The sequence below is a fragment of the Hypanus sabinus genome, chromosome 14 (genome assembly GCF_030144855.1).
Source record: "Hypanus sabinus isolate sHypSab1 chromosome 14, sHypSab1.hap1, whole genome shotgun sequence".
In the NCBI taxonomy this organism is placed as follows: domain Eukaryota; kingdom Metazoa; phylum Chordata; class Chondrichthyes; order Myliobatiformes; family Dasyatidae; genus Hypanus; species Hypanus sabinus.
The window spans coordinates 10162654-10188272 of NC_082719.1; the positions used below are offsets into that span (position 1 = coordinate 10162654).

Here is a 25619-nt window from a genome sequence, read left to right on the forward strand (position 1 = left end):
AAACAACAGATGAAGGAATTAATTTTTAAATATAAGGAGTTGTTTCCAGATGTTTTGAGAAGGACTACTATAGCTTCACATGATGTAGATGTTGGAGATGCCAAACCTATTAAGCAACATCCATATAGGATGAACATAGAAAAATGTGAACTTGCTGAGAAAGAAATTAAATATATGTTAGAGAGTAATATTATTAGACCTTCTAACTCGAATTGGAGTTCACCCTGTGTTATGGTGCCAAAACCAGATGGTAGTATTAGGTTTTGTACGGACTATAGGAAGGTAAATGCTGTAACGAAAACAGATGCATATCCAATTCCTAGACTAGATGATTGTGTAGATAAAGTTGGAAAAGCAAAGTTCCTTACAAAGATTGATTTATTGAAAGGGTATTGGTGTGTTCCATTAACAGACAGAGGTAGAGAGATTTCTGCATTTGTAACTCCACCTGGGTTATATGAGTATAATGTTCTTCCATTTGGGATGAAGAATGCCCCAGGTACTTTCCAGAGGATGATTAACTCTGATTCAGGGATTGAAAGATACTGATGCTTATATTGATGATTTAGTGACAGGGAATGATACTTGGGAAGCATTATAGCGGTGGAGAAATTGTTTGAAAGGCTTTCAAAAGCTAACTTAACTATTAATTAAGCTAAGAGTGAATTTGGACATGCCACTGTGACTTACCTTGGTTATGTTGTGGGTCAAGGTAAGGTAGCTCCTGTTCAGGCAAAAGTTCCGGCAATTTTAGAGATTCCCACTCTGACGGGGAAAAAAACTCTCAGAAGATTCTTGGAAATGGTAGGATATTATCGAAAATTTTGTAAGAATTTTGCTAATGTTGCCCTTCCATTAACTAACCTTTTGTAGAAGAATGTGAAGTTTGTGTGGACAGTGCCTTGTTAAGAAGCATTTGAAAAATTGAAAACAACGATATGTCAACAACCTGTGCTCAAGGCACCTGACTTTGAAAAACCTTTTTCGTTAGCTGTAGATGCTAGTGATGAGGCTGCAGGAGCAGTATTAATGCAAAGGAATGAGGGTGATGAGGTTGATCATCCAGCAGCTTACTTTTCTAAGAAATTTAATAAGCATCAAAGAAACTATTCGACAATAGAGAAGGAATTGTTATCTCTTCTTTTAGCTTTAGAGTATTTTGAGGTATATGTTGGTACAACTCAAAAACCACTTATTGTTTACACTGATCATAATCCGTTAGTTTTTCTGAGTAAGATGAAAAACAAAACCAGAAGATTATTAAATTGGAGTTTGATGTTACAAGAGTACAATATTGTGATAACGCATGTTAAAGGTAAAGATAATGTGATTGCTGATTGTCTATCTCGATGTTGAATGTACAATGTCATTTTTTTTAAGGAGCGTTTTTTTTTACAATTGTAACACTCCTACTGTATTGTAAGATGTTATATGATGATACTGTATTGTATATTATGTATGTTATAAAATTTATATATTTGCTGTTCTTGTGAATAATTGTTAAAATTTTTGTTCTTGTCAGACCAAAAATGTTTTTTTTGGAGGGAGGTGTTACGTACCCGTGACAGTGGTACCCTTGTCCCATGACTGGGGTTGAGGTTATACTGGACTTGAGGTAATGGTCTTGTGATGGTGGAATGATGTCATTTTCCCGCCAGTAGAGGTCATGTGACAGGTTTTTTTTAAATACAGGATATAAAAGGAGGACCCCTCCCTGTGAGGAGGGGCAGTTCGTGGCTGGATTTGCTATGTTGACTTCATGCCATTGCGTGATTTAATGTTATGATGCAGTTTAGTTGAAAGATGAAGTTTTATCTAATGCCTAAAGTTTAAAAGGTCATTGCCAGCAGTTTCTTTATAATACTGCTAGTTGAGAATCAGTGGAGAGTGAAGATCGGAGTTCGGGAGTTAAAGGATCGAGGGAAGTCGATTTCGACAGTGAAACAGGTTCGACCTTGTTTGATCCTTATTCAGAAGGAATTTGTTGACTGTTCTCATGTTAATCCCTGTGAAATAGCAGAAAGGATTGGGAACAGTTCTGTAAAGGAAAGGTCAGTGCCCTTAAGCCGTTTCATTTGTCCATCCCCGTAAATTCTTCGTGGGAAAAGTTCGATTTGGAACTGAAACAAAATGACGTGAAAGAGAATTTAAGTCGTCTTAAAAAGTCTCTCCCTTAAATGGACTGTAAGCATTTTGAACTTTTGCAATACTACCTGGAAGAACTGTTTTTGCAACATCGCTTTAAAAACTGTTTAAGCTTCATTGCTTTAAGAACTATTTAAGCTGCCGCACAGCAGCGAATTTCCGGTTACGTTGGTGATTTGTTTACTTTTGGGGGGTTTGTCTTCCAGTGTTTAATAAACGTGTTATTGGTTATAAAAACCCCTGCCTAACTCATATATTTATTGTTGCTTGAATCCGTAACAATAAGCAATACAGCTTATGCCAGAAATGAATGGTAAATTAATTAAATGGAATTAGAAAAAAAATAGGGCTATGGGTAACCCTAGGTAATTCCTAAAAAGTAAGTACATGTTCGGCACAGCATTGTGGGCCGAAGGGCCTGCATTGTCCTGTAGGTTTTCTATGTTTCTGTACAGCGTTGAATAGGCTGTTCTAGCCCTTCAAGCTGCATTACTCAGCAACCCTGGTTTAACCCTAAACTATTTACTGTACGATCTATAATGACCAATTCACCTACTAACTGGTACATCTTTGGACTGTGGGAGGAAACCAGAGGACCCAGAGAAAACCCCTGCATTTCAGGGGGAGGAGATACAGAGCCTTTACAAATGACACCAGAATTGAACTCCGAACTCTAACGCCCCAAGCTGTAATAGTATCACGCTAACTGTTCCGCTATCATATCTTCTAGCCACGCTAGTAACTTTCCTGTAATTCCTGGGGGCTTATCTTCTTTAGTAGTTTCATGTACAGCATCTTGTCAAAGGCATTCTGAAAACCCAAGTAAACAACATGCACTGACTCACTTTTATCTAACCAGGTGCCAACAGGAATTTAAAAACCATCTTATGGAACAAATATGTGCTTATTTGAGAAAAATATTTTCAAAAGTCTAGGAAAGCTGGAAATCTGCCTCCAAATCAAGCACATCTGGGGTTTCAGGGCCAGCCGCAATATCTCTTTCAGGAAGTCAGCACAGACAACTTAGTTATGCAGATCAAGTTATTAAGGTGCTGAATGAAAGATAGTAAAATTGCCAGGATACTTACGAAGCATTCTGCAGCATCATCCATAAAACCTAGTTGAAAACGATGTTCATCTTTAAAGCTCTCAGCTAGAGCACTACGAAGGGCATCAGAAGGAAGGGCTTTCTCCCTGCTGTTACGAAATTCTGCAAATATATCCTGCAAAAAGAAAACATTATTTGCCATAGTGAGTGGTGAAATAAATGTCAAGATCAACCTCAGTAATTAGATACTTTTAAGTAACATATGCATAACCTTCAAGATACCACACAACCAAGCTTTTTTTTATATAAAAGTACCTTGATAAAGCTATATATAGTATTCAAAAACTTCCTCTGCACCACAATGAACCAACCAGTTTCTGAGCAATTGCTCAGGGTCTACAGGATTATGACAACAGGAAAAGCACATGAACAGCCAACCACATTTTTTTCCAAAACAAAAAACAATAACTTATTAATACATTTTGTAACCAGATGAGAAATAGTTTGAGCTTTGTGACTTTATTACATCTTAGAATGAAAAGTTATGTATTGTGTTGACTGTAGTATGGATCCAGGAAGCAGACTAAGCATATCCACTTAAGCAAAAGGAACAAAAAAGTTAAGAATACTGATCACAACATTAAAAAAAAAACAGGCCAATGATCTTGTAAGACAGGGATTTCTATTTCAAGCAGACTTGGTTCCCACACAGAAGTAAAATGTGATGACAGGCGTCAGCTCAGAAATGATAAAGAACTAGCAATTTTTTTATTAAACTCCAGAGAATTTTAGTAATGGAAGTGTGGGAACCCTATTAGATGTCAGATTTAATGATTTCATCAAAAAATAGATAAAGCTGGAGGAGGAGGGAATTCTGAGCCAAAAGATAACAAAGATGATGTGAAAAAGTCAGCATGCAGACACAGCGATAACAATCCAGTAAGAATAAAGACTTAAAATTCAAAATGTGACAAAGTTCATGTATTCTCTCTCAAAAGTCTTTCTATTAAATCTGTAGTATAATATAAGGACGTATTAAAAGTAAATTTCTAATATACATAGAACAGAAAATTAGCTTCCTAAAAGAAAACCAAGCACACAACCAATAGGCATTTTCTTGTTGGCAAGACCTACAAGTGGCGTGCATTGGGAACTGTGATGGAGCCTATCTATTTATAATTGATATGAATGACTCACAGGCAACACTGAAGTATGCATGATTGGTAAATTTGTTGATAACATAAAAATGGGTTGGAAATGTTCATGGGGAATTGGGTATCACAATGCATAATTAGTAAAAATCTATCAAGTTATGACAATTAGAAAAACTAACAGTGTTGTTACTTATTGCTAGGTGATTGAAATTTAAAAATAAGGAGTTTGTGTTTCAGTTGTATTGGGTATCAGGTTATTATGCATGTTCTTTAATCCCTGACCAATAATGACATTTTACATCCGACCTACGTCTGCTAGTGTTTTAATACTTGAAGTGTTCTTTTCTTTGGATTACCAGTCTGGTAATTTAACCACTATATCTTACTATTTGAGCATACAGAATCTTCTCAGGCAAACAGCCAAGAATCACATTTCTAAAAGTTAAAAAAAAAATCCTTATCTGAATCTCAAATGTCAATTCCCTCTTCTTGAAAATATGACTCACAGCACCTACCACATCAAGCCTTTCAAAGATATTGAGTAATTCAATATTGAAAACTGATTTTACCTTCAGAGCACAGAATATGCAAGCATTTCCAAAACAGACATGTCCAGGCAGTTGTCTCAAACTTCGTCGAAATATATCCAAGTGCCATAGAATCTGCAGGACGAAACCCAGAGACTTCAATTGTAAGGATGACCAAGACAAAAAGACATCCAAAAATGTCTTTCTATCTGTACTCAAAAATATTTAAGGTTTGTACTTCCATTAACACCATAATTCATGATTGCTTTATTCAAAACATTTTCTTTTCTCCCCACACTTCCTATCATTTCAGATGGTAAACTGAGCAAGTGGCAGATGGAATTTAATCCCAACAAGATGAGGTGTCTAATAAAGGCATGATATATTTTGAATGGTAGAGCCCCAAGAGTGTATTACAGAATTATGAAGCTTTATGTACAAATCTAAAGATCCTTCAACAAGCAGCACAGGTTAAGACAACACATGGCTTCATTAGCTGTGGTATAGAATACAAGAGCAAAGAGGCTTTGGTACAACTTCATAAAACATAGGGCAGGAAAACGCTGAAATACGGTACAGTATATAGTTCCGGTTAGTGCTTTATTGGAAAGGCACAAGTATACCGGTGAGACTGCAAAGTTAGGAAGTTAGGAAGGCAGTTAAGAAGAAGGACCGCAAAGGTAGTAATCTCGGGATTACTGCCTGTGCCACGCGACAGTGAGAGTAGGAATGGAATAAGGTGGAGGATGAATGCGTGGCTGAGGGATTGGAGCAGGGGGCAAGGATTCAAGTTTCTGGATCATTGGGACCTCTTCTGGGGCAGGCATGACCTGTTCAAGAAGGACGGGTTACACTTGAATCCTGGGGGGACCAATATCCTAGCGGGGAGGTTTGCTAGGACTACAGGGCAGACTTTAAACTAGTAAGATGGTGGGGGCGGAAGTCAATTTGAGGAAACTATAGGAGAGGAGGTTAGTTCACCAGTAGAGCAAGTAAGTAGACTATGTGTGAGGGAGGAAAGGCAGGTGATGGAGAAGGGATGCGCTCAGCCCGAAGATGTAGGGGAGAAGAAAGAAAAGGATAATAAATTTGAATGCATTGTTAGGGATGAAAAGAGGGGAGGAGGTGGAGAGTATCTTATATGTATCTATTTTAATGCTAGGAGCATTGTAAGAAAAGTGGATGAGCTTAAAGTGTGGATTGATACCTGGAATTATGATGTTGTAGCTTTTAGTGAAAAATGGTTGCAGGAAGGGTGTGATTGGCAACTAAATATTCCTGGATTTAGTTGCTTCAGGTGTGATAGAGTAGGAGGGGCCAGAGGACGAGGTGTTGCATTGGTTGTCCGAGAAAATCTTATGGCGGTGCTTTGGAAGTATAGATTAGAGAGCTCCTCTAGGGAGGCTATTTGGGTGGAATTGAGGAATGGGAAAGGTGTAGTAACGCTGATAGGAGTGTTTTATAGGCCACCTAATGGGGAGCGTGAGTTGGAAGAGCAAATGTGTAAGGAGATAGCAGATATTTGTAGTAAACTCAAGGTGGTGATTGTGGGAGATTTTAATTTTCCACACGTAGATTGGGAAGCTCATTCTGTAAAAGGGCTGTATGGTTTAGAGTTTGTGAAATGTGTGCAGGATAGTTTTTTGCAACAATACATAGAAGTACCAACTGGAGATGGGGCAGTGTTGGATCTCCTGTTAGGGAATGCGATAGGTCAGCTGACAGATGTATGTGTTGGGGAGCACTTCAGGTCCAGTGATCACAATAGCATTAGCTTCAATATAATTATGGAGAAGGACAGGACTGGACCTCGAGTTGAGATTTTTGATTGGAGAAAGGCTAACTTTGAGGAGATGTGAAGGGATTTAGAGAGAGTGGATTGGGTCAAATTGTTTTATGGGAAGGATGTAAGAGAAATGGAGGTCATTTAAGGGTGAAATTATGAGGGTACAGACTCTTTATGTTCCTGTTAGGTTGAAAGGAAAGGTTAAAGGATTGAAAGCACCATGGTTTTCAAGGGATATTAGAAACTTGGTTTGGAAAAAGAGGGATGTCTACAATAAGATATAGGCAGCATGGAGTAAAGGAATTGCTCGAGGAGTATAAAGAATGTAAAAGGAATCTTAAGAAAGAGATTAGAAAAGCTAAAAGAAGATACGAGGTTGGTTTGGCAAATAAGGTGAAAGTAAATCTGAAAGGTTTCTACAGTTATATTAAAAGCAAGAGGATAGTGAGGGATAAAATTGGTCCCTTAGAGAATCAGGGTGGTCAGCTATGTGTGGAGCCGAGGGAGATGGGAGAGATTTTGAATGATTTCTTCTCTTCGGTATTCACTAAGGAGAAGGATATTAAATTGTATAAGGTGTGGGAAACAAGTAAGGAAGTTATGGGACCTATGACAATTAAAGAGGTGGAAGTACTGGCGCTTTTAAGAAATTTAAAAGTGGATAAATCTCCGGATCCTGACAGGATATTCCCCAGGACCTTGAGGGAAGTTTGTGTAGAGATAGCAGGAGCTCTGACGGAGATCTTTCAGATGTCATTAGAAACGGGGATTGTGCCGGAGGATTGGCGTATTGCTCATGTGGTTCCATTGTTTAAAAAGGGTTCTAGAAGGAAGCCTAGCAATTATAGACCTGTCAGTTGACATCAGTGATGGGTAAATTTATGGAAAGTATTCTTAGAGATAGTAGTTATAATTATCTGGATAGACAGGATCTGATTAGGAGTAGCCAGCATGGATTTGTGCATGGAAGGTCATGTTTGACAAACCTTAATGAATTTTTTGAAGAAGTTACGAGGAATGTTGACGAGGGTAAGGCAGTGGATGTAGTCTATATGGACTTCAGCAAGGCCTTTAACAAAGTTCCACATGGAAGGTTAGTTAAGAAGGTTCAGTCGTTAGGTATTAATGCTGGAGTAATAAAATGGATTCAACAGTGGCTAGATGGGAGATGCCAGAGAGTAGTGGTGGATAATTGTTTATCGGGATGGAGGAGAGTGACTAGCGGGGTGCCTCAGGGATCTGTTTTGGGCCCAATGTTGTTTGTAATATTGTAAATGATCTGGATGATGGGGTGGTAAATTGGATTAGTAAGTATGCCGATAATACTAAGGTAGGAGGTGTTGTGGATAATGAAGTGGGTTTTCAAAGCTTGCAGGGAGATTTATGCTGGTTAGAAGAATGGGCTGAACGTTGGCAGATGGAGTTTAATGCTGAGAAGTGTGAGGTTCTACATTTTGGCAGGAATAATCCAAATAGAACATACAGGGTAAATGGTAGGGCATTGAGGAATGCAGTGGAACAGAGAGATCTAGGAATAACAGTGCATAGTTCCCTGAAGGTGGAGTCTCATGTAGATAGGGTGGTGAAGAAGGCTTTTGGAACGCTGGCCTTTATAAATCAGAGCATTGAGTACAGAAGTTGGGATGTAATGTTAAAATTGTACAAGGCATTGGTAAGGCCAAATTTGAAATATTGTGTACAGTTCTGGTCACTGAATTATAGGAAAGATATCAATAAATTAGAGTGAGTGCAGAGACGATTTACTAGGATGTTACCTGGGTTTCAGCACTTAAGTTACAGAGAAAGGTTGAACAAGTTAGGTCTCTATTCATTGGAGCGTAGAAGGTTGAGAGGGGATTTGATCAAGGTATTTAAAATTTTGAGAGGGATAGATAGAATTGACGTGAATAGGCTGTTTCCATTGAGAGTAGGGGAGATTCAAACGAGAGGACATGATTTGAGAGTTAGGGGGGCAGAAGTTTAAGGGAAACACGAGGCGGTATTTCTTTACTCAGAGAGTGATAGCTGTGTGGAATGAGCTTCCTGTAGAAGTAGTAGAGGCCAGTTCAGTTGTGTCATTTAAGGTAAAATTGGATAGGGATATGGACAGGAAAGGAGTGGAGGGTTATGGGCTGAGTGCGGGTAGGTGGGACTAGATGAGATTAAGAGTTCGGCACGGACCAGGGCCGAGATGGCCTGTTTCCGTGCTGTGATTGTTATATGGTTATATGGTTAAAGGAGGATCACCAGAAGACTGTTTGGGACAAAATGTTTCAGTCATTAGCAGAGATTGTGCACTTATTAATTATTACATCAGGGCCCAGACTGTGCTTCATTTGCACCATGAATATACTGAAGAATACTCTGAAATATTGCTAATAAGATGAATTCCCTTTCCAAACGTTTCAGTCAGACTTTTCAAATGAAAACGACATCCATTATAGATTGCTCACAGAAGATAAGCAATAGTACTAACCACAAAATCACTTTCAATGCATGCTTCTCAGGTTAGTAGGATATTAACAGCCTTAAACACTCCTCAAAGATAACACCAATAAGGGATGAGTATTTGCATGTAGCTCTGATGGGAATTATCAACTATTCCCATTTAGGACTACAGCTGGTTCACAGTCACAGCCATGGGTACTTCAGTAAGCAACGTTTAAAATATATATCAATACACAAAATCAACAGACCCCAGTCGCGTGTCCAGTTCTCCTTTAAGGAAACAAAAGCAGGGAAGGCATGCTGGATTGCAGGAACAAGTGAAACTCAGAGGCCTTAGACCCCTATTCCCAACTAGCCTGCTGGCAAATATACAGCCTCTGGAAAATAAAATTGTAGAACTCAGAGCAAGATTGCAGTACCAGGGAGATATCAGAGACTGCTGGGTACTTTGCTTCATGGAAAAATGGCTCAGCCACAACACTACACCCCGAAGTCACCACCATTCTCCAGAAAGATAGATCAGTTGAGTATTTTAAAGGAAGAGCAGTATGATTCATTATTAACTCACTATGGTGCACAGACATGCCAGTTGTATCTCAGACCTGCTCACCTGACCTAGAACATCTAGCAATCAAGTGTTGTCCATTTTATCTGCCGAGGGGGTTTTCTGCCATCATCCTGGTAGCAGTGTACAATCCACCTCAGGCCAACGTCAGGCAGGGACTTAGACAGCTGAGCACCATGATCAGCAGTCATGAAAAAGTGTACCCTGATGCCTTCCCTATCATTGCGAGTGATTTCAACCAGGCCAGCTTGAAAAACTCTCTGAACAACTACCACCAACAGACCACCGGTAACCAGATGAGCCAACACACTTGACTACTGTTATCAAGAATCCTTACTGTGCTATTCCATGCCTGCACTTTGGAAAGTCTGATCGCCTAGGCTTCTACTCCCAGCATACAGACAGAAAGCAAAGATCACAGCATCAGTAGCAAGGACTAAGAAGCTATGGTAAAGAAGGTGAAGGAGCGCTTATGGGACTATTTTGAGTCAGTGTACTGGACAAAATTCAAGAATTCGTCTTCAAATCTGAATGAATAAGTCACGATGCTACCACACAAGGCAAAGTCAAATGAGTAAGTCCCTTGGAGAATATACTGAACCTACCCAAACAAAAAGCAGTGGATGAATCAGGGGATTCGTAATCTGCTGAGGGCTAGATCTGTAGCATTCAAGACCAGTGATCCAGAATGATACAAGAAGTCCATGTACAGCCTACAGAAGGGCATTTTAAGAATGACAAAACAATTCTGATCAAAGTTAGAGAAGGAGTCAGATGCATGTTAGTCCCATCAGGGTTTACAGGCCACTATTTCCTGCAAGGTAAAATCTAATATCATGAATGGCTGTGATGCTTTACTCCTAGATGAGCTCAATGCTTTTTATGCATAGTTTGAAGAGGGAATAAAACTATACCTGTACCTGCAGCATCTGAATACCCTGTGAGCTCTGTTTCAGAGGCTGATGTCAGAACATCTTTCATGTGTTACACCTGCAGCCCCCTCCTTTGTGAGAATCGCAAGATCACTATTGGGTTGGGTCAGGAGACCCAGGAAATGAGAGAGATGTGCGGAATGTCTCATTCTCCCGGCGATATAAAGCTACGGGACACGGCCATTGTCTCTTGAAGACGAACTTGTGGATTGAAATACTGTGCTACGTGGAAGCCCTCAGGCAAAGTGGGCTGGTTGAGGGAGGGATTGCATCACCCCCCAACCTGAATGACATCTGCGACCCTGTGAGTCAGGATAAAAGAGGGTCTGTGGGAACAGCCCCTCAGACGCACCAGAAGAAACGCTAGCGATCCCATAATAGCGGAAGCTATTGGAAGGAGGCCACGTGCATTCGGTTCCGTTTGCCTGGAACTGGTGGCTTGTACCATGGAAAACGGCTTTTAGCTAACAACGGGGAAACCCACTCCCCACGACTCAAAGGATTGGCATCATAAAAGACCTGGGCAAGTTTAACCCATCTCTCTCTAAAACCCAAAAACGCTGCAGCTTGAACAAACTAACAGTGACTTTTATATTTCCATCCGACAATACATTATCCCCTAGACAACGATAGAGCTATTTCTTATTCATTATTATTGTACCCGCGCTTTTAGATTTAGTATAGACAACGTATATTATCTGTATGTTTGCATTAACCTTATTTTTGTGCCCCTTTATCAATAAATACTGTTAAAAATAGTACCATCAGACTTCAGCGGACCTCTCTATCTTTGCTGGTAAGTGACCCAGTTACGGGGTTCGTAACACATGTGAGTGAACCTTCACAAGGTGTAAGGCCCTGATGATGTACTTGGCAGGACTCTAAAAATCTGTGCCAACCAACTGGCAGAGTGTTCAAGGACCTCTTAAATCTCTTACTGCTGCAGGTGGAGGTTATCACCCGCTTCAAAAACGATAACAATCATACCAGTGCCAAGAACAGCAGAGTGAGCTGTCTCAATGACTACCATTCTACTGTGATGAAGTGCTTTGAGAGGGTGGTCATGGCCAGAATCAACTCCAGCCTGCTGCAATTCGCCTATCGCCACAACAGGTCTACAGCAGATGCAATCTCACTGGCTCTCCACCTGCCCTTGGATCACCTGGACAATAGCAAACCTACTTAAGGCTGCTGTTTATTGATTAACAGTTCAGGGTTCAGCACAATCATACACTCCGTTCTAATCAAAAACCTGGGCCTCTGTACCCCTCTCTACAATCCTTGATTTCCTCACCAGGAGACCAGTTAGTGCAAATCGGAAGTAACATCTCTTCAATGGCAATCAGCACTGATGACTCTGCTCTACTCCCTCTAAACCCACAACTGTGTGGCTGGGCACAGCTCAGCAAACATCATTTATAAATTTGTCAAAGACAATTATTATTGGCAGAATTTCAGATGGTGTTGAAGAGGCACACAAGTGTGAGATAGATCAGCAGGTCAACAACCTTGCACTAAATGTTAGTAACACCAAAAAAATTGATTGCAAACCTCAGGAAGGGAAAATCGAGGGAAGACACACCAGTTCTCATCAAGGGATCAGAAGTGGAAAGGATGAGCAGTTTAAAGTTCCTGGGTGTCAACATCTCTGAAGATCTATCCTGGGCCCAGCATATTCATGTAATTACAATGAAGGCACAACAGCAACTTTATTCCATTAGGATTTTGAGAAGACTCCATGTGTCACCAAAGACTCTCACGAATTGCTACGTGGACAACATTTTAATTGGTTGTGTCACCATCTGGTACAGAGGGGCCACTGCACAGGATCAGAAAAAGCTAAGCAAATTGCAAACTCAGCCAGCTCTATCATGGGCACTAGCCTCCCCAGCATCAAGTACATCTTTAAAAGGCATGCCTCAGAAAGGTGGCATCTGTCATTATGTCATCATGTCCCACGACCTGGGACATGCCCTCTTTTCAATGATTCCATCAAGGTGCAGGTACAGGAGCCTGAAGACACAAATTCAACATTTTAGGAGCAGCTTCTTCCCCTCTGCCATCAGATTTCTAAATGTTCCATGAACCCATATATACCATCTCATTGCTTTTTTTTCTTTTTTTGCTCTATTTGTACTACTTTTTAATATATTTTTACACATATGCATTCCTTATTGCAATACATAATAAAATAAACTAAATTACAATGTACTGCTACTGCAAAACAAATTATTTCATGACATATGCTAGTGATATTAAAACTGGTTCTGATACCCTCAACTTGATTGATTAGATCGATAATCTAGAGAGTTACACAGATACAAAAGTATTCAGATATCAAGGAAGAAGTTTGCAGGAAATTAGATAGAATCTATTCTGGATTTTTTAAAAAATTATATTGAACACAAAACAGCACAGGAATAGACCTTTCAACTCATGATGTTGTGCTGAATTAAAACAGTAATAAAATCCAAATTAAACTAGTCTTTTCTACTAACACAAGTGCAATACCCTCAATTCCCTGCATATTTATGTGCCTATGTAAGAGCTTCCAAAAGGCCTCTATCATATTGGCCTCAGTAGCACATCCAGGCACCCATCATTCTTTGTGTGTTTATAAAAAAAATTGCCCTATACATCTAATCTGAATTTACTCCCTCTCACCTTAACAGCATACCTTCTAGCATTCGACTTAAACCTGGGGAATAAAGATACCAACCATCTACTTGATCCATGTCCTGAAATATTCTTCAGGGTTTGCCTCAGCCTCTGTATATCAAAGAAAACAGCCCATATTTAACCAACTTCTCCTTCTTATACACGCTCTCCAATCCAAACAGCATTCTGATAAACCTCTTTAGCACTCTCTCCAAATCCTCAACATCATTTCTAAAATCACATAAGCAGATTCAAATTAAATATTCTCAATGCAGCCTAACTAGAGTTTTATAAATCAATGACAACTTCCTGGCTGTTGAATACTTGCAAGTGAAGAAGTGCCACATCTGCCCCTACACATCCTCCCTCACTACAATTCAGGGCCACTTACAGGTAAAGTGACACTACACCTGGTCAGTCAGGGTAATCTGCTGTATCCTGTGCTCCGTGTGGCCTCCTGTATATCAGTGAGAGCTGACGTAGACTGGGAGACTGCTTCACTGAGCACCTATGCTCTGTCCGCCAGCGATATTGGGATCTTCCAGTGGCTACCTATTTCACTTCTACTTCCCATTCCTGTTCTGACTTGTTAGTCCGTGGCCTCCTCTATTGCCGTGATGAGGCCACACTGAAATTGGAGGTACAACACCCTGTATTCTGTCTGGGCAGCCTCCAACCTGATGGCATGAACATCAATTTCTCAAACTTCAGAAATTGCCCCCCCCCCCTTTCACTATTCCCATTTCTCTCTCTCAACTTATCTCCTTACCTGTCCATCACCTCCCTCTGGTGCTCCTCCTCCTTCCCTTTCTTCCATGATCTTCTAACCCCTCCTAATCAAATTCCCCCTCCACCCCTTTATCTCTTTCACCAATTAACTTGATTGAACCCAGATTCATCCATCACCTACCACATTGCACTTCTTCCTCCCTTTCCCCCAGCTTCTTGCTCTAACTACTCATCTTTTGTTCTAGTTCTGATAAAAGGTCTCAGCACAAAACGTTTACTCTTTTCCATCGATGCTACCTGGCCTGCTGAGTTCCTCCAGGATTTTGCATGTGTTGCTTGGATTTCCAGCATCTGGAGATTTTCTCATCTTCCTGACTCGTGAATTCAGTGTATTGGCCAATAAACACCAGCATGGTGTATGCCTACTTATGTGTAGTAAGCCTCCATTAGTCTCAATACACCATGGACTTTGTGCCTTGGAAAGCTTGGGCAAGGTTAATTTTTAAAAGACCAGCAGTTGTCCAAGCTGCAAGTCTCCCTCTCCACACCACTGATGTTGTCCAAGGAAAGGGCATTAAGACCCATACAGCTTGGCACCGGTGTCATCACAGAGCAATGTGTGGTTATGTGTCTTGCTCGAGAACACACACGCAGCCTCAGCCAAGGCTCGAACTTTCCGATCACTAGATCAAACGCCTTAACCGCTTGGCCATGCATCATCACATGCCTACTTAACTAGTCTATCAACTCAGAACCACTTTCAGGGAGAAAGGAGAATAAACTAGTTGACAGGTGAAGCCAGGTGAGGGCAACAGTTGGTGGGTGGGGGAGGAGGTGAAATAAAAAATTGGGAGGTGATAAGTGAAGGTAAAGGGATGAAGAAGGAAACTAAGAGGAGTGCAGAGTGATCCATGGGTATAACAGAAGGAAGAAGGGAACCAGATGGAACTAAAAGGCATGTAAGATGAAGGAGATAAGAGGGAGAATGGGGAATGGAAGAACAGAGAAGGAGAGGGGGGAGAAATTACCAAAAGTTAGGAAAATTGATGTTCATGCCATCAAGTTGAAGGCTACCCTGAAAGAATGAGGTGTAGCATCTCCTATTTGAGAGTGGCCTCATCTCGATAGGAATGGTGATTGGTATTAAAATGGTTAGCCACCAGGAATCCCGCTTAGACCATAAGACTATAAGACATAGGAGCAAAATTAGGCCATTCAGCCCGTTGAGTCCGCTCCACCATTTCATCGTGGCTGATCCTGGATCCCATTCAACCGTCAAACACCTGCCCCCTCACATATCCCTTGATGCCCCAAATAATCAAGAATCTATCAATTTCCACTTTGAACATACTCACAGACTTGGCCTCTATCACAGTCTGTGGCAAAGCATTCCACAGATTCATCACTCTGACTGAACAACTTCCTTCTTTCTTCTGTTCTAAAAAGACACCTCTCAATTTTGAGACTGTGCCTCTCATCCTTTCAACATTTAGTAGGTTTCAATGAGATCCCCATGTATTCTTCTAAATTCCAGTGAGTACAAACCCAAAGCTGCCAAACACTTGTTGCAAATGGAGCAAAAAAGCTCAACAAAGCAGTCTCCCAATCTATGCAGATCTCACCAATGCCATGCTGGGAACACCAGATAATGGAGATGACCCAAAGGACTCACAGATGAAGTGTTGTTTCACCTGGAAGGACTGTTTGGGGCACTGAATAGAGGTGTGGGAGGAGGTGAATGGGCAGGTGTAGCTTATAGAGATAAGTGTCAGGAGGGAGATTAGGGGAAAGGGACAAATGGACAAAGGAATCATGGAAGAATTCTAACCCTGTTAAGGTGGAGGGAAGTTGGGGTGAGGGTGGATGTCTGCAAAATGGAAATGGAAATGAGGGCAGCATCAACGGTGGAGGAAGGCAAACCCTGTTCTCTGAAGGAGGAGGACATCTCTGACATCCTGAAAAGGAAAGCTGCTTGCTGGAAACAGATATAGTGGAAACAGAGGAATAGAGAAAGGAGAATAGCATTTTCACAAGTAACCAGGTAGGAAGAAGTATAATCATGACAGCTGTGAATCAGCAGGTTTATTAACGTTATCAGCAGACAGTTTGCCTCCCGTGAAGGAGACAAACAGAGATCAAGAAAGGGGAGGGAGGTGTCAAAAATATACTGTAGCGGTGTGCTACACGCAGCACTGAAATAACGACACGGAGTCGGTAAACTGCAGTTAAAAAAAGATTTTATTCAAACTTCGCGGCCTCGCTTTAAAGCCTCCCTGATCCCGTCCTCCCTGGGCGCAGATGCTGTAGGGGGCACGTATTCACAGTCCCGCGCGGGCTTTTCCCTTTGTTAGTGAAGCAGACCTGGCGCGCTTTTGGGACTGGCCTTTATGCCGGCGCACTGGCTATTTGTGAGCCGGTTCGAGTGCACTAGGAAGTGGGTCGCCACATAACCCCCCGCCCCCCCGAACCGGCAATACACCCCACAATGTCCACAGTCTGGGCCGGATCCTGTTTGGGAGGTCGGCCTCTGCGCCGCGGTGCCGGGAACTCGACAGGTTGCGTCACGTCCACATGGGCCGGTCTGAGTCGGTCCACCGTGAAAACCTCCTCTCTCCCCCCAACGTCCAGCACGAACATGGACCCGCTGTTCTGGATCACCGTAACGGCCCCTCGTAGGGCCGTTGCAGCTGCAGCCGATGCCCGCCCCTTCGTACAAACACAAACTTACAATTCTGCAGGTCTTTGGGTACGCAGGTCAGGTTCTGCCCATGCAGCAAAGTGGGTATGGGGGCCAGGGTGCTGAGCCTCTCACGTAGTCTGCCCAGGACTGCTGCGGGTTCTTCCTTGTGCCCCCTTGGGGCTGGTATGAACTCCCCGGGGACGACCAGGGGTGCGCCGTACACCAACTCGGCCGACGAGGTGTGCAGATCGTCTTTGGGCGCTATGCGGATGCCCAGTAGGACCCAGGGAAGCTCGTCCACCCAGTTAGTTCCTCACAGGCAGGCCATGACAGCCGACTTCAGGTGACGGTGGAAACACTCCACCAGGCCATTCGACTGTGGGTGATAGGCAGTGGTGTGGTGCAGCTGTGTCCCCAAAAGGCTGGCCGTAGCTGACCACAGGCTGGAGGTGAACTGGGCACCTCTGTCGGAGGTAACGTGGGCCGGTACACCAAAGCGGGACACCCAAGTGGCGATCAGTGCCCGGGCACAAGATTCGGAGGTGGTGTCGGTGAGTGGGATCGCCTCTGGCCATCTGATGAACCGGTCCACGATAGTCAGGAGGTGCCGCGCGACACTGGCAGGGGGCCCACGATATCCACATGAATATGGTCGAAACCCAGGTGGGTGGGGTGGAACTGCTGCGGTGGGGCTTTGGTGTGCCACTGCACCTTGGCCGTCTGGCAGTGCATGCACGTTTTGGCCCATTCACTGACCTGCTTGCGGAGTCCATGCCAAACGAACCTGCTGGAGACCATCCGGACGGTTGCCCTGATGGAGGGGTGCGCTAAGTTATGAATGGAGTCGAAAACACATCGCCGCCGCCAGTTTGCCGGGACAACAGGACGGGGTTGGCTGGTGGTGACGTCACGGAGTAGGGTCCTCTCACCTGGGCTTACGGGGAGGTCCTGGAGCTGCAAACCGGAGACTGCGGTTCTGTAACTAGGGATCTCCTCGTCTGCCTACTGCGCCTCTGCCAGCGCCTCAAAGTCTACCCCTTGGGAAAGGGCATGAATGTTAGGGCGAGAGCGTGCATCCACCACGACATTGTCCTTACCCGAGACGTGCCGGACATCCGTCGTGTATTCAGAGATGTAGGACAGATGGCGCAGCTGGCGGGACGACCAGAGATCAGACACCTTCGTGAACATAAAGGTCAGCAGCTTGTGGTCCGTGAACGCGGTGAAGGGCCTACCTTCTAAGAAGTACCTGAAATGCCGGATTGCCAGGTATAGCACCAACAGTTCCCAGTCGAAAGCACTGTATTTGAGCTCAGGTGGTCGCAGGCGTTTGCTGAAAAACGCCAGGGGTTGCCAGCGACCCGCGATGAGTTGCTCCAGTACCCCACAGTCTGCTGTGCTAGATGCGTCCACTGTGAGGGCGGTAGGGACGTCCATTCTGGGGTGCATTAGCATCGCGGCGTTTGCCAAGGCTTCTTTCGTTTTGGGAGAGCAGTGATTTCCCCTGTTGTGTCCTTTCATGAACACCATTCTTGTTCAGTGCTTTTCTTATAGTGGACACATGAACAGAGAATTTAGCAAGTTCTAGAGATTTCTGCAGGCCTTTTGCTGTTACCCTTAGGTTCTTTTTCACCTCCTTCAACACTGCATGTTGTGCTCATGGTGTGATATTTGGAAAATGTCCACTCCTAGAGAGAGTAACAACAAAACACAAAAATACAACTGCAGATGCTGTGGATCAAAGAATACATGCACAATGCTGGAAGAACTCAGCGGGTCAGGCAGTATCCGTGAGAAAAGAGTAGCCGACGTTTCAGGCCGAGACCTTTCATCAGGAAAGTAACAATAATACTGAATTCCCTGCATTTGAAGACAATTTCTCTTCCAGTGGACCGACACACTCAGATCTTTAGAAATGTTTTTGTAGCCTTTTCTAGCTTCAATACAACTCTACAGTTCTTCTTCCAAGATCCTCTCAAAGTTGCTTTGATCGAGGCATGGTACACATTAACAGAAGAGAAGTGCAGGCTCTGTCAGTAACCTGACTTTGCATGTCCTTTTTTAAAAAATAGGGCAGAGCACCTGTACATCCCACACCTCCAATCTCATCTCATTGACTAGAACATCTGACTCCAAATAGCTTTTGTAAGAAGGCATTACCCCAGAGGTTCACATACTTTTTTGAACCTAGACTGTGTCTGCTTAAATGGTGTTCTCAGTGTTAATGAGAAGTAGTACAACTGTTTGTGTGTTATTATTTTAGGCAGATTGTGTTTGTCTATTATTGTTACTTAGGTGAAGATCAGACCACATTTCATGAGTAATTGATGCAGAAAACCAGGTATTGCAAAGGATTCACGTACTTTTCCTTGCAACAAGGCAATTCTGTATTCACACAGCCATGTCACCCGGGATACCATGCTTCCTGACCTTCGGAAAGAGACAACTATGGGAACCTTAGAAAACATTTTACTTAAAATCCTCATACATCATTTTCACTGCTGTAACTTCATCGTGTGCTTTGTCACATGCATAAAGAATTCAATCAGGCTTGTGAGACCCTTACAAAAGCACGTTGATTATCCTTAACCAAATTATGCTTCTACAAATGCTTGTAAATCCTACCTCTAAGAATTCTCTCCAATAATTTTCTATCAGTGAAGTACGTTCATCGGTCCCTACTCCATTTCTTGAACAAAGGAATAACATTTGGCACCTCCAATTATCCAGTACGGCTCCTGTGGCCAATGAATTTGCAAAGATCATCACCAAAGGCATATCAATCTGTTTTCTTGCTTCCAATCATAACTTTTGGTCTATCCTGTCTGGCTCTAGGGAGTTATCTATCCTACTGTTTTTTCCAAAAGATCCAGCACATCTGCTTTCATAATGTTGAAATGTTCAAGCATTTCAGTCTGTTTTACGTTGTCCTCACAAATATCAAGGTCCCTCTCATTGGTGAATACTGAAGCAAAGTATTCATTAAGGACCGCCTCCAACTCTAAGCTCGTATCCTCTTTTATCCCTGATTGGTCCTGAACTCATTCTAGTCATCCTCCTGTTCTTCACATACAACACTTTGGGGTCTTCCTTAATCCTACTTGCCTGGACTTTTAATGCCCCATTAGAGTCATAGAGCATTACAGCACAGAAACAAGCCCTTTGGCCAATCTAGTCCATGCCATACCATTAATCTGCCTAGTCTCATCGACCTGCACCTAGGCCATAGCCCTCCTATCCATGTACATATCCAAATTTCTCTTAAAATGTTGAAATCGAACCTGCACCTGCCATTTCTGCTGGCAGCTCATTCTACACTCTCACCACCCTCTGAATGAAGTTGTTTCCCCCTCATGATTTCTTTAAACATTTTACCTTTCACCCTTAACCCAATCTCTAGTTCTAGTCTCAACCAACCTCAGTGGAAAAAACCTGCTTGCATTTACCCTATCTATCCCGCCCATACTTTTGTTTACCTCTACTGAATCTCCCTTCATTCTTCTATGCTCTAATGTATAATCATTTCAACCCGTCCCTATAGCTCAAGTCCTGGCAACATCCTTGTAAATTTTCTCTGTACTCTTTCAATCTTACTGACATCTTTCCCATAGGTAGATGAACAAAACTGCACAAGTACTCCAGATTAGACTTCATCAACATCTTATACAACTTCAACATAACATCCCAACTCCTGTACTCAATTCAGTGGGTTCCAGTTTTTTGGGACATATCAAGACCAGTACATTTTGGCCCAATTAAGCAGTTGCCCAATTAGCCAAAATCTCATGGAAATAGTTAAAAAGATTTTTTTTTAAAAAAAGGACAGACTACCATTTAACTGATTTGGTACATGGAGTTCAAAAAAAGAGGGCCACGGGTAACCCTAGCTAATTTCTAAGGTAAGGACATGTTCGGCACAGCTTTGTGTCCAAAGGGCCTGTATTGTGCTGTAGGTTTTCTTTGTTTCTATGTTAACTGAGTAATAAATGTCTTTCAATTAAATACAGAATAAATTAGAACATTACCACAACTACAGTACTATAAAATTATGTATCAGTTCTTAATAGTTATCAATAGAGGAATTTATTCAGTCTACACTGATGTGTTCTTTTGATTAACTGTAAATGAACAAAAATCACCGCAGGCACCTAGTATAGATAGTGGACTGCCTTTAAGCAGTGCTTTTGACAATTGCATCCTCCAGATCTTTATTTTAGTTGTAATGTTGAAAAGGATTGTCAATAACTTCAAATTCTTTATAGTGTCTAACTTGTTGAAGTAGTGAAATCATTTTGTTCTCACTCCCAGCTGTCTCTGGCATTTCCAAGCCTGGATGTTTGAAACTGCGGTGTGAAAAACAGTTCTGAATTGTCCTGCTGTTTTCACTCACCAACTATCAGTGACAAAAATCACTGCTTTTTGAACATACACACAAGCGTTGTTATTTAAAAACTGTTCACTTTCAGTATGGGGTAGTGTCAAACAGCCACACAACATGCATGCAACTGGCTCGAGTTAGAAAATGTTCAGTAAGTCTCCTGCTCCAATAAAGCAACATAGTTTCCCAAAGTAGTGAAAGGAATCCTAGCAATTTTTCTCGATTTGTGTTCTTTAATAATTTGTGTCCGTCCCAATAAGCATTGCCCCAATTAAGTGATAGCCCAGTTATAACCAGAATCCACTGTACTTTAATTTATGGAAGACAATGTGCCAAAAGCTTTCTTTACGACTCTATCTACCTGTGACACCACTTCCAAGGAAGTATGTATCTGTATTCCCCAATCCCTCTTTTCTACCACACTTTTCTGCCCTTTAGCTCACCAAACTAAGTCCTTCTCTGGTTCGGCTTCCCAAAGTGCAACACCTCACACTTGTCTGAATTAAAGTCCATCAGCCATTTTTCCATCTGATCCAGATCCTATTGCAAGCTTTGATAGTCTTCCTAACTATCCACTACACCCCAGTCTTAATGTCACCCACAAATTTGCTGATCTGGTTGACCACATCATCCAGATTGTTTATATAGATGACAAACAATGGACTCAGCACACATCTAGTCACAGGCCTCCAGTCAATGTGGCAACCATCTACTACCACACTAGCTACTCCGATAAAGCCAATACTAAACCAATTTACTACCTCACCTTGAATGCCAAGCAACTTAACCTTCTTGATTAACCTCGCCTGTTGAACCTCATCAAGGGCCTTGCTAAAGTCAACATCCACTGTGTTATCTTCATCAACTTTCCTGGTAAATTCCTCAAAAAAACTCTTTATAAATATAGGTTAGACATGACCTACTGTGCACAAACCGATGTTGACTATCTCTAATCAGTTCCTGTCTGTCAAAGTATTGATATATTAAATTCCCTTAGAATACCTTCCAATTTCTTAGACATCACTGATGTCTGGCTCACCAGCCTTTAATATCCTGGCTTATTCTTCGAGCCTTCTTAGAAACAGAACAACATTAACTATCTGCCAATTATCCGGCACTTCACCCAAGGCTAAAGACGTTCTAATTATCTGCTCGAGCCCCTACAATTTCTGTGATAGCCTCCCACAGGGTCCAAGAGAACAACTTGTCAGGCCCAGGGGGTTAGGCACCCTAATTTGCCTCAAGGCAGCAAACAGCTCCTCCTCTGTAATCTGTATATAGCCCATGACCTCACTGCTGCTTTGTCTCACTTCTGTAGATTGTGCCCATCTCCCAATTAAATACAGATACAAAAAAATCCATTTAAAATCACCCATCTCTTTTGGCTCCATGCATTGATAATGACTCTGAACTTCCAGTGGACAAAATTTGTCCCTTGCTATCCTTCAGCTCTTAATATATCTATAGAAATACTTGGGATTCTCCTTCACCTTGTCTGCTAGAGCAACCTTGTGCCTTCTTTTAGTCCAAGGTTCTCTTGCATTTCTTATTTGCTCCTTCCTGCCTATACCTGCAATGATGTATCTCCTCCTTTTTCTTAACCAGGGCCTCAATACCTCATGAAAACCCAGGTTCCCCTAACCTGTAATCCTTGTCTTTTATTCTGACAGGAACATACAACCTTATTCTGCTGCTAAGTCCATTCTTCAGTTCCTTCCTGGTTACCTTCTAACTCTCTAGAGTCCCATCTTATCTTTGCTTCCTAAGCATCGAGTAAGCTCCTTTCTTTCAACTAGATATTCCATATCTCTTGCCAATCCTTTCCCCTGCCAACCTTTCCCTATCTCAATAGGACAAACCTATCCAGAACCTCATGCACGTGCTTCTAAACAGCCTCCACAGTTCTGTTGTGGATTTCCCCGAGTACATACATTCCCAATTTATACTCCCAAATTCCTGCCTAATAGCATCAAAATTACATTCATTACATTACTCCCTCAATTACATTCCCTTACTGTCAGTTCCTATCCCTGTCCAAATCTATGGCAAAGGTCAGAGAGTTGTGCTCACCTACCAACAGATACTAAAGGCTGACCTGGTCCACCACCTAGCACCAGATCCTGCATGGCCTCTCCTCTTATTGGCCTGTCTACACAATGTGTCAGGAATCCTTCCTGGACACACCTCGCAAAGGTGCCAGTTAATATTAGGGAAGTTGAAGTCACCCATGACAACAAACCTGTTATTTTTTGTACCTTTCTGATATCTGCCTCAAGCTATTCCTCAGTGTCTCTGCTGCTTTTGGGGGAGGGGTCTATGGCATACTTCTAAGAGAGAAATTGGTCCCTTTCTGTTTCTGACATCCACCTATAATGACTCAGTAGACAATCCCTCTACGACTTTCTGTGGCTTTCCAAATGCACATAAATCCAATTACTAAGAATACTCAACAGCTTTTCTACCACTGACACGAGAGTCACTGATCCATTGGTACCAGGTTTTCCCTCATTTCCTTTCTCAAACAATTAGCTACTCAGCAGCCTTAAGGACCTCACAGTATATCTACAGGCCACAAGTATCTTTGTCGTGGCTCCAGCAATCTTGACGTAATAAAAGACATTGATTTGGTTTGCTTACTTTGTCAGTAGATTCAAGGTTTTGTAGCAGCACTGGTGGTGAGACTTCTCCAGTGCTTTGAGGTGCATACTGTAATTTACCTTTACTTTTAACATGTTAGCATGTAATTACTGCTGCTCGGTAGAATGTACTACACTGCTGACTTAGACTCCTGGCACTATTCAGCCATGTTCTGAAAAATAATTTCATTTCCAGATCAAACTAGAAGCAAAGAAAAGTAAGAGTGGAATAGATCAGAATAATTTACATTTTTAAAAGTGAATTATTGTACATTTTTCATTTCATTGATCTTAAGTAGAAGCAATGAGAAAGAACTTTTTCCAGAACACCACAGGGTGGAGCTGTTTAAGATGGAAAATCTGTATAAACATCTAGCCAAAACAAAAAATCAGAAATTTCTCAGGATGCATACCACAATGCCAAGAGAAGAAATCACATCACAATAAACTGTTCAAATAAAGATCATTTTCTCAATATGGAATGTAACCACTTAGAAATAGCTCAATGACTATTTTGCTCACTGCAATTATAGAAAATTTATCACTGAAAAATGAATTCTGTGTAAACTCATTCATTACAGTAGAAACCAGAGGTGCACAGATTAATGGTCTAAATTATCTGGAAGTTACTACTCTGCCAAATCAAAATATCTTATTAAAAAATCCAAGAAAATACAGTAACATCCAGCAAGGATGGCCCTGAACTGAGGTTCCATGAGATCATGGCTCTGTCCTAGCTGCTCTTTTGGGTTCTGAATCTGAAGGTCAGTAACGCTAATGTAGGACAAAGGAAATCTGTGGTTGGACATCGGGGCAGAAGTACGGTGAGGATAAGGGCTGGTTGCCGCCCCCTGCGTCCCCCCCCCCCCCCCACGCCAATGAAGTCTCAGCAGATTCCAGCATTGCAGTTCTGTGTAGGCAGGAGGCTCAAGAACCAGTGACCCCCACCCCCCATCCCCAAGGTATCTGAGTCAGCAAGAGCATAGTTCAGGACCTAGTGTTCAAAGCCCTATTCATCAGAGACTCCAGAGTTTGAAGGAAGGTGTTTGGGATCCCCACCAGGATTGTCATTTGACATTATCAGTGAGTGCCAATAATCTCAAAGATCGGACCCCAAAAGTCAATCCGAAGTCCAGAATTAGAGACCCAATCTCTGGAGCTGTGGGTTTGTGAGCACACTGGGGAAGTCAAAGGTCCTATGTCTGAGTTTGCAAATCCACTGGAGGCTGGACACAGCCTGTCTTGGAGCTGATCTGGGTGCATGGACATGGGTGTGGGTTGGTATATAGCAGGGGTCGGCAACGTTTACCACTGAAAGAGCCAATATGGACCCATTTCCCACAGAAAACACTGGGAGCCACAAAACCCGTTTGACATTTAAAATGAAATAACACTGCATACAACAGGTTTTTTTTGCCTTTATGCTATGTATAAACAAACTATAACGTGTTGCATTTATGGAATTGATGAACTCCTGCAGAGAAAACGAAATTACATTTCTGCATGCAACAAAAACATTTTGAACTCCGAAAAAAAGACGTTGGGTTGAAGGTTACTCCATAGTTAGCCTACCTTGGATCGAAGAATTAAAAGAAAGTGCGCACTGGCGGGTGTCAGGCATTGGCAGTGGTGATGTATATTAATAGCAATAAAAAAATACATTGTAGCGGTGTGCTACACACAGCGCTAAAATAACGGCACTGCAGTCAAATATAACTTTATTCGAACTAAACAGCATTGCTTTAAAGCCTCCCTCAACCCGTCCCCGTGGGCACGGATGCTCCAAAAGACACGTACTCACAAACCCCCGTAGGCTATCTCCCTTAGCCGGAACGGTGGCTAATTGTGAGCCGGTTCGGATGTGCCGGGAAATGGGGTCTCCACAACGTTTTATTTAGATTGTACAAGATCACCATAATCTTCATATTTCGAA

The 25619-nt window shown here is 42.2% G+C and overlaps 1 protein-coding gene across 2 annotated transcripts in view; it reads right to left on the reverse strand.

The window, feature by feature from the left end:
* Positions 1–25619, reverse strand: part of LOC132404550 (inactive ubiquitin carboxyl-terminal hydrolase 53-like) — a 133881-nt gene that overhangs the window by 102687 nt on the left and 5575 nt on the right. For both annotated transcript variants that reach the window (XM_059988758.1, XM_059988757.1), the window contains exons 2-3: positions 4917–5009; positions 3234–3368 (exon numbers count right to left, since the gene is read on the reverse strand). In XM_059988758.1, coding sequence (XP_059844741.1) covers positions 3234–3368; positions 4917–5009 — 228 coding nt within the window. The remainder of the gene's footprint in view (positions 1–3233; positions 3369–4916; positions 5010–25619) is intronic.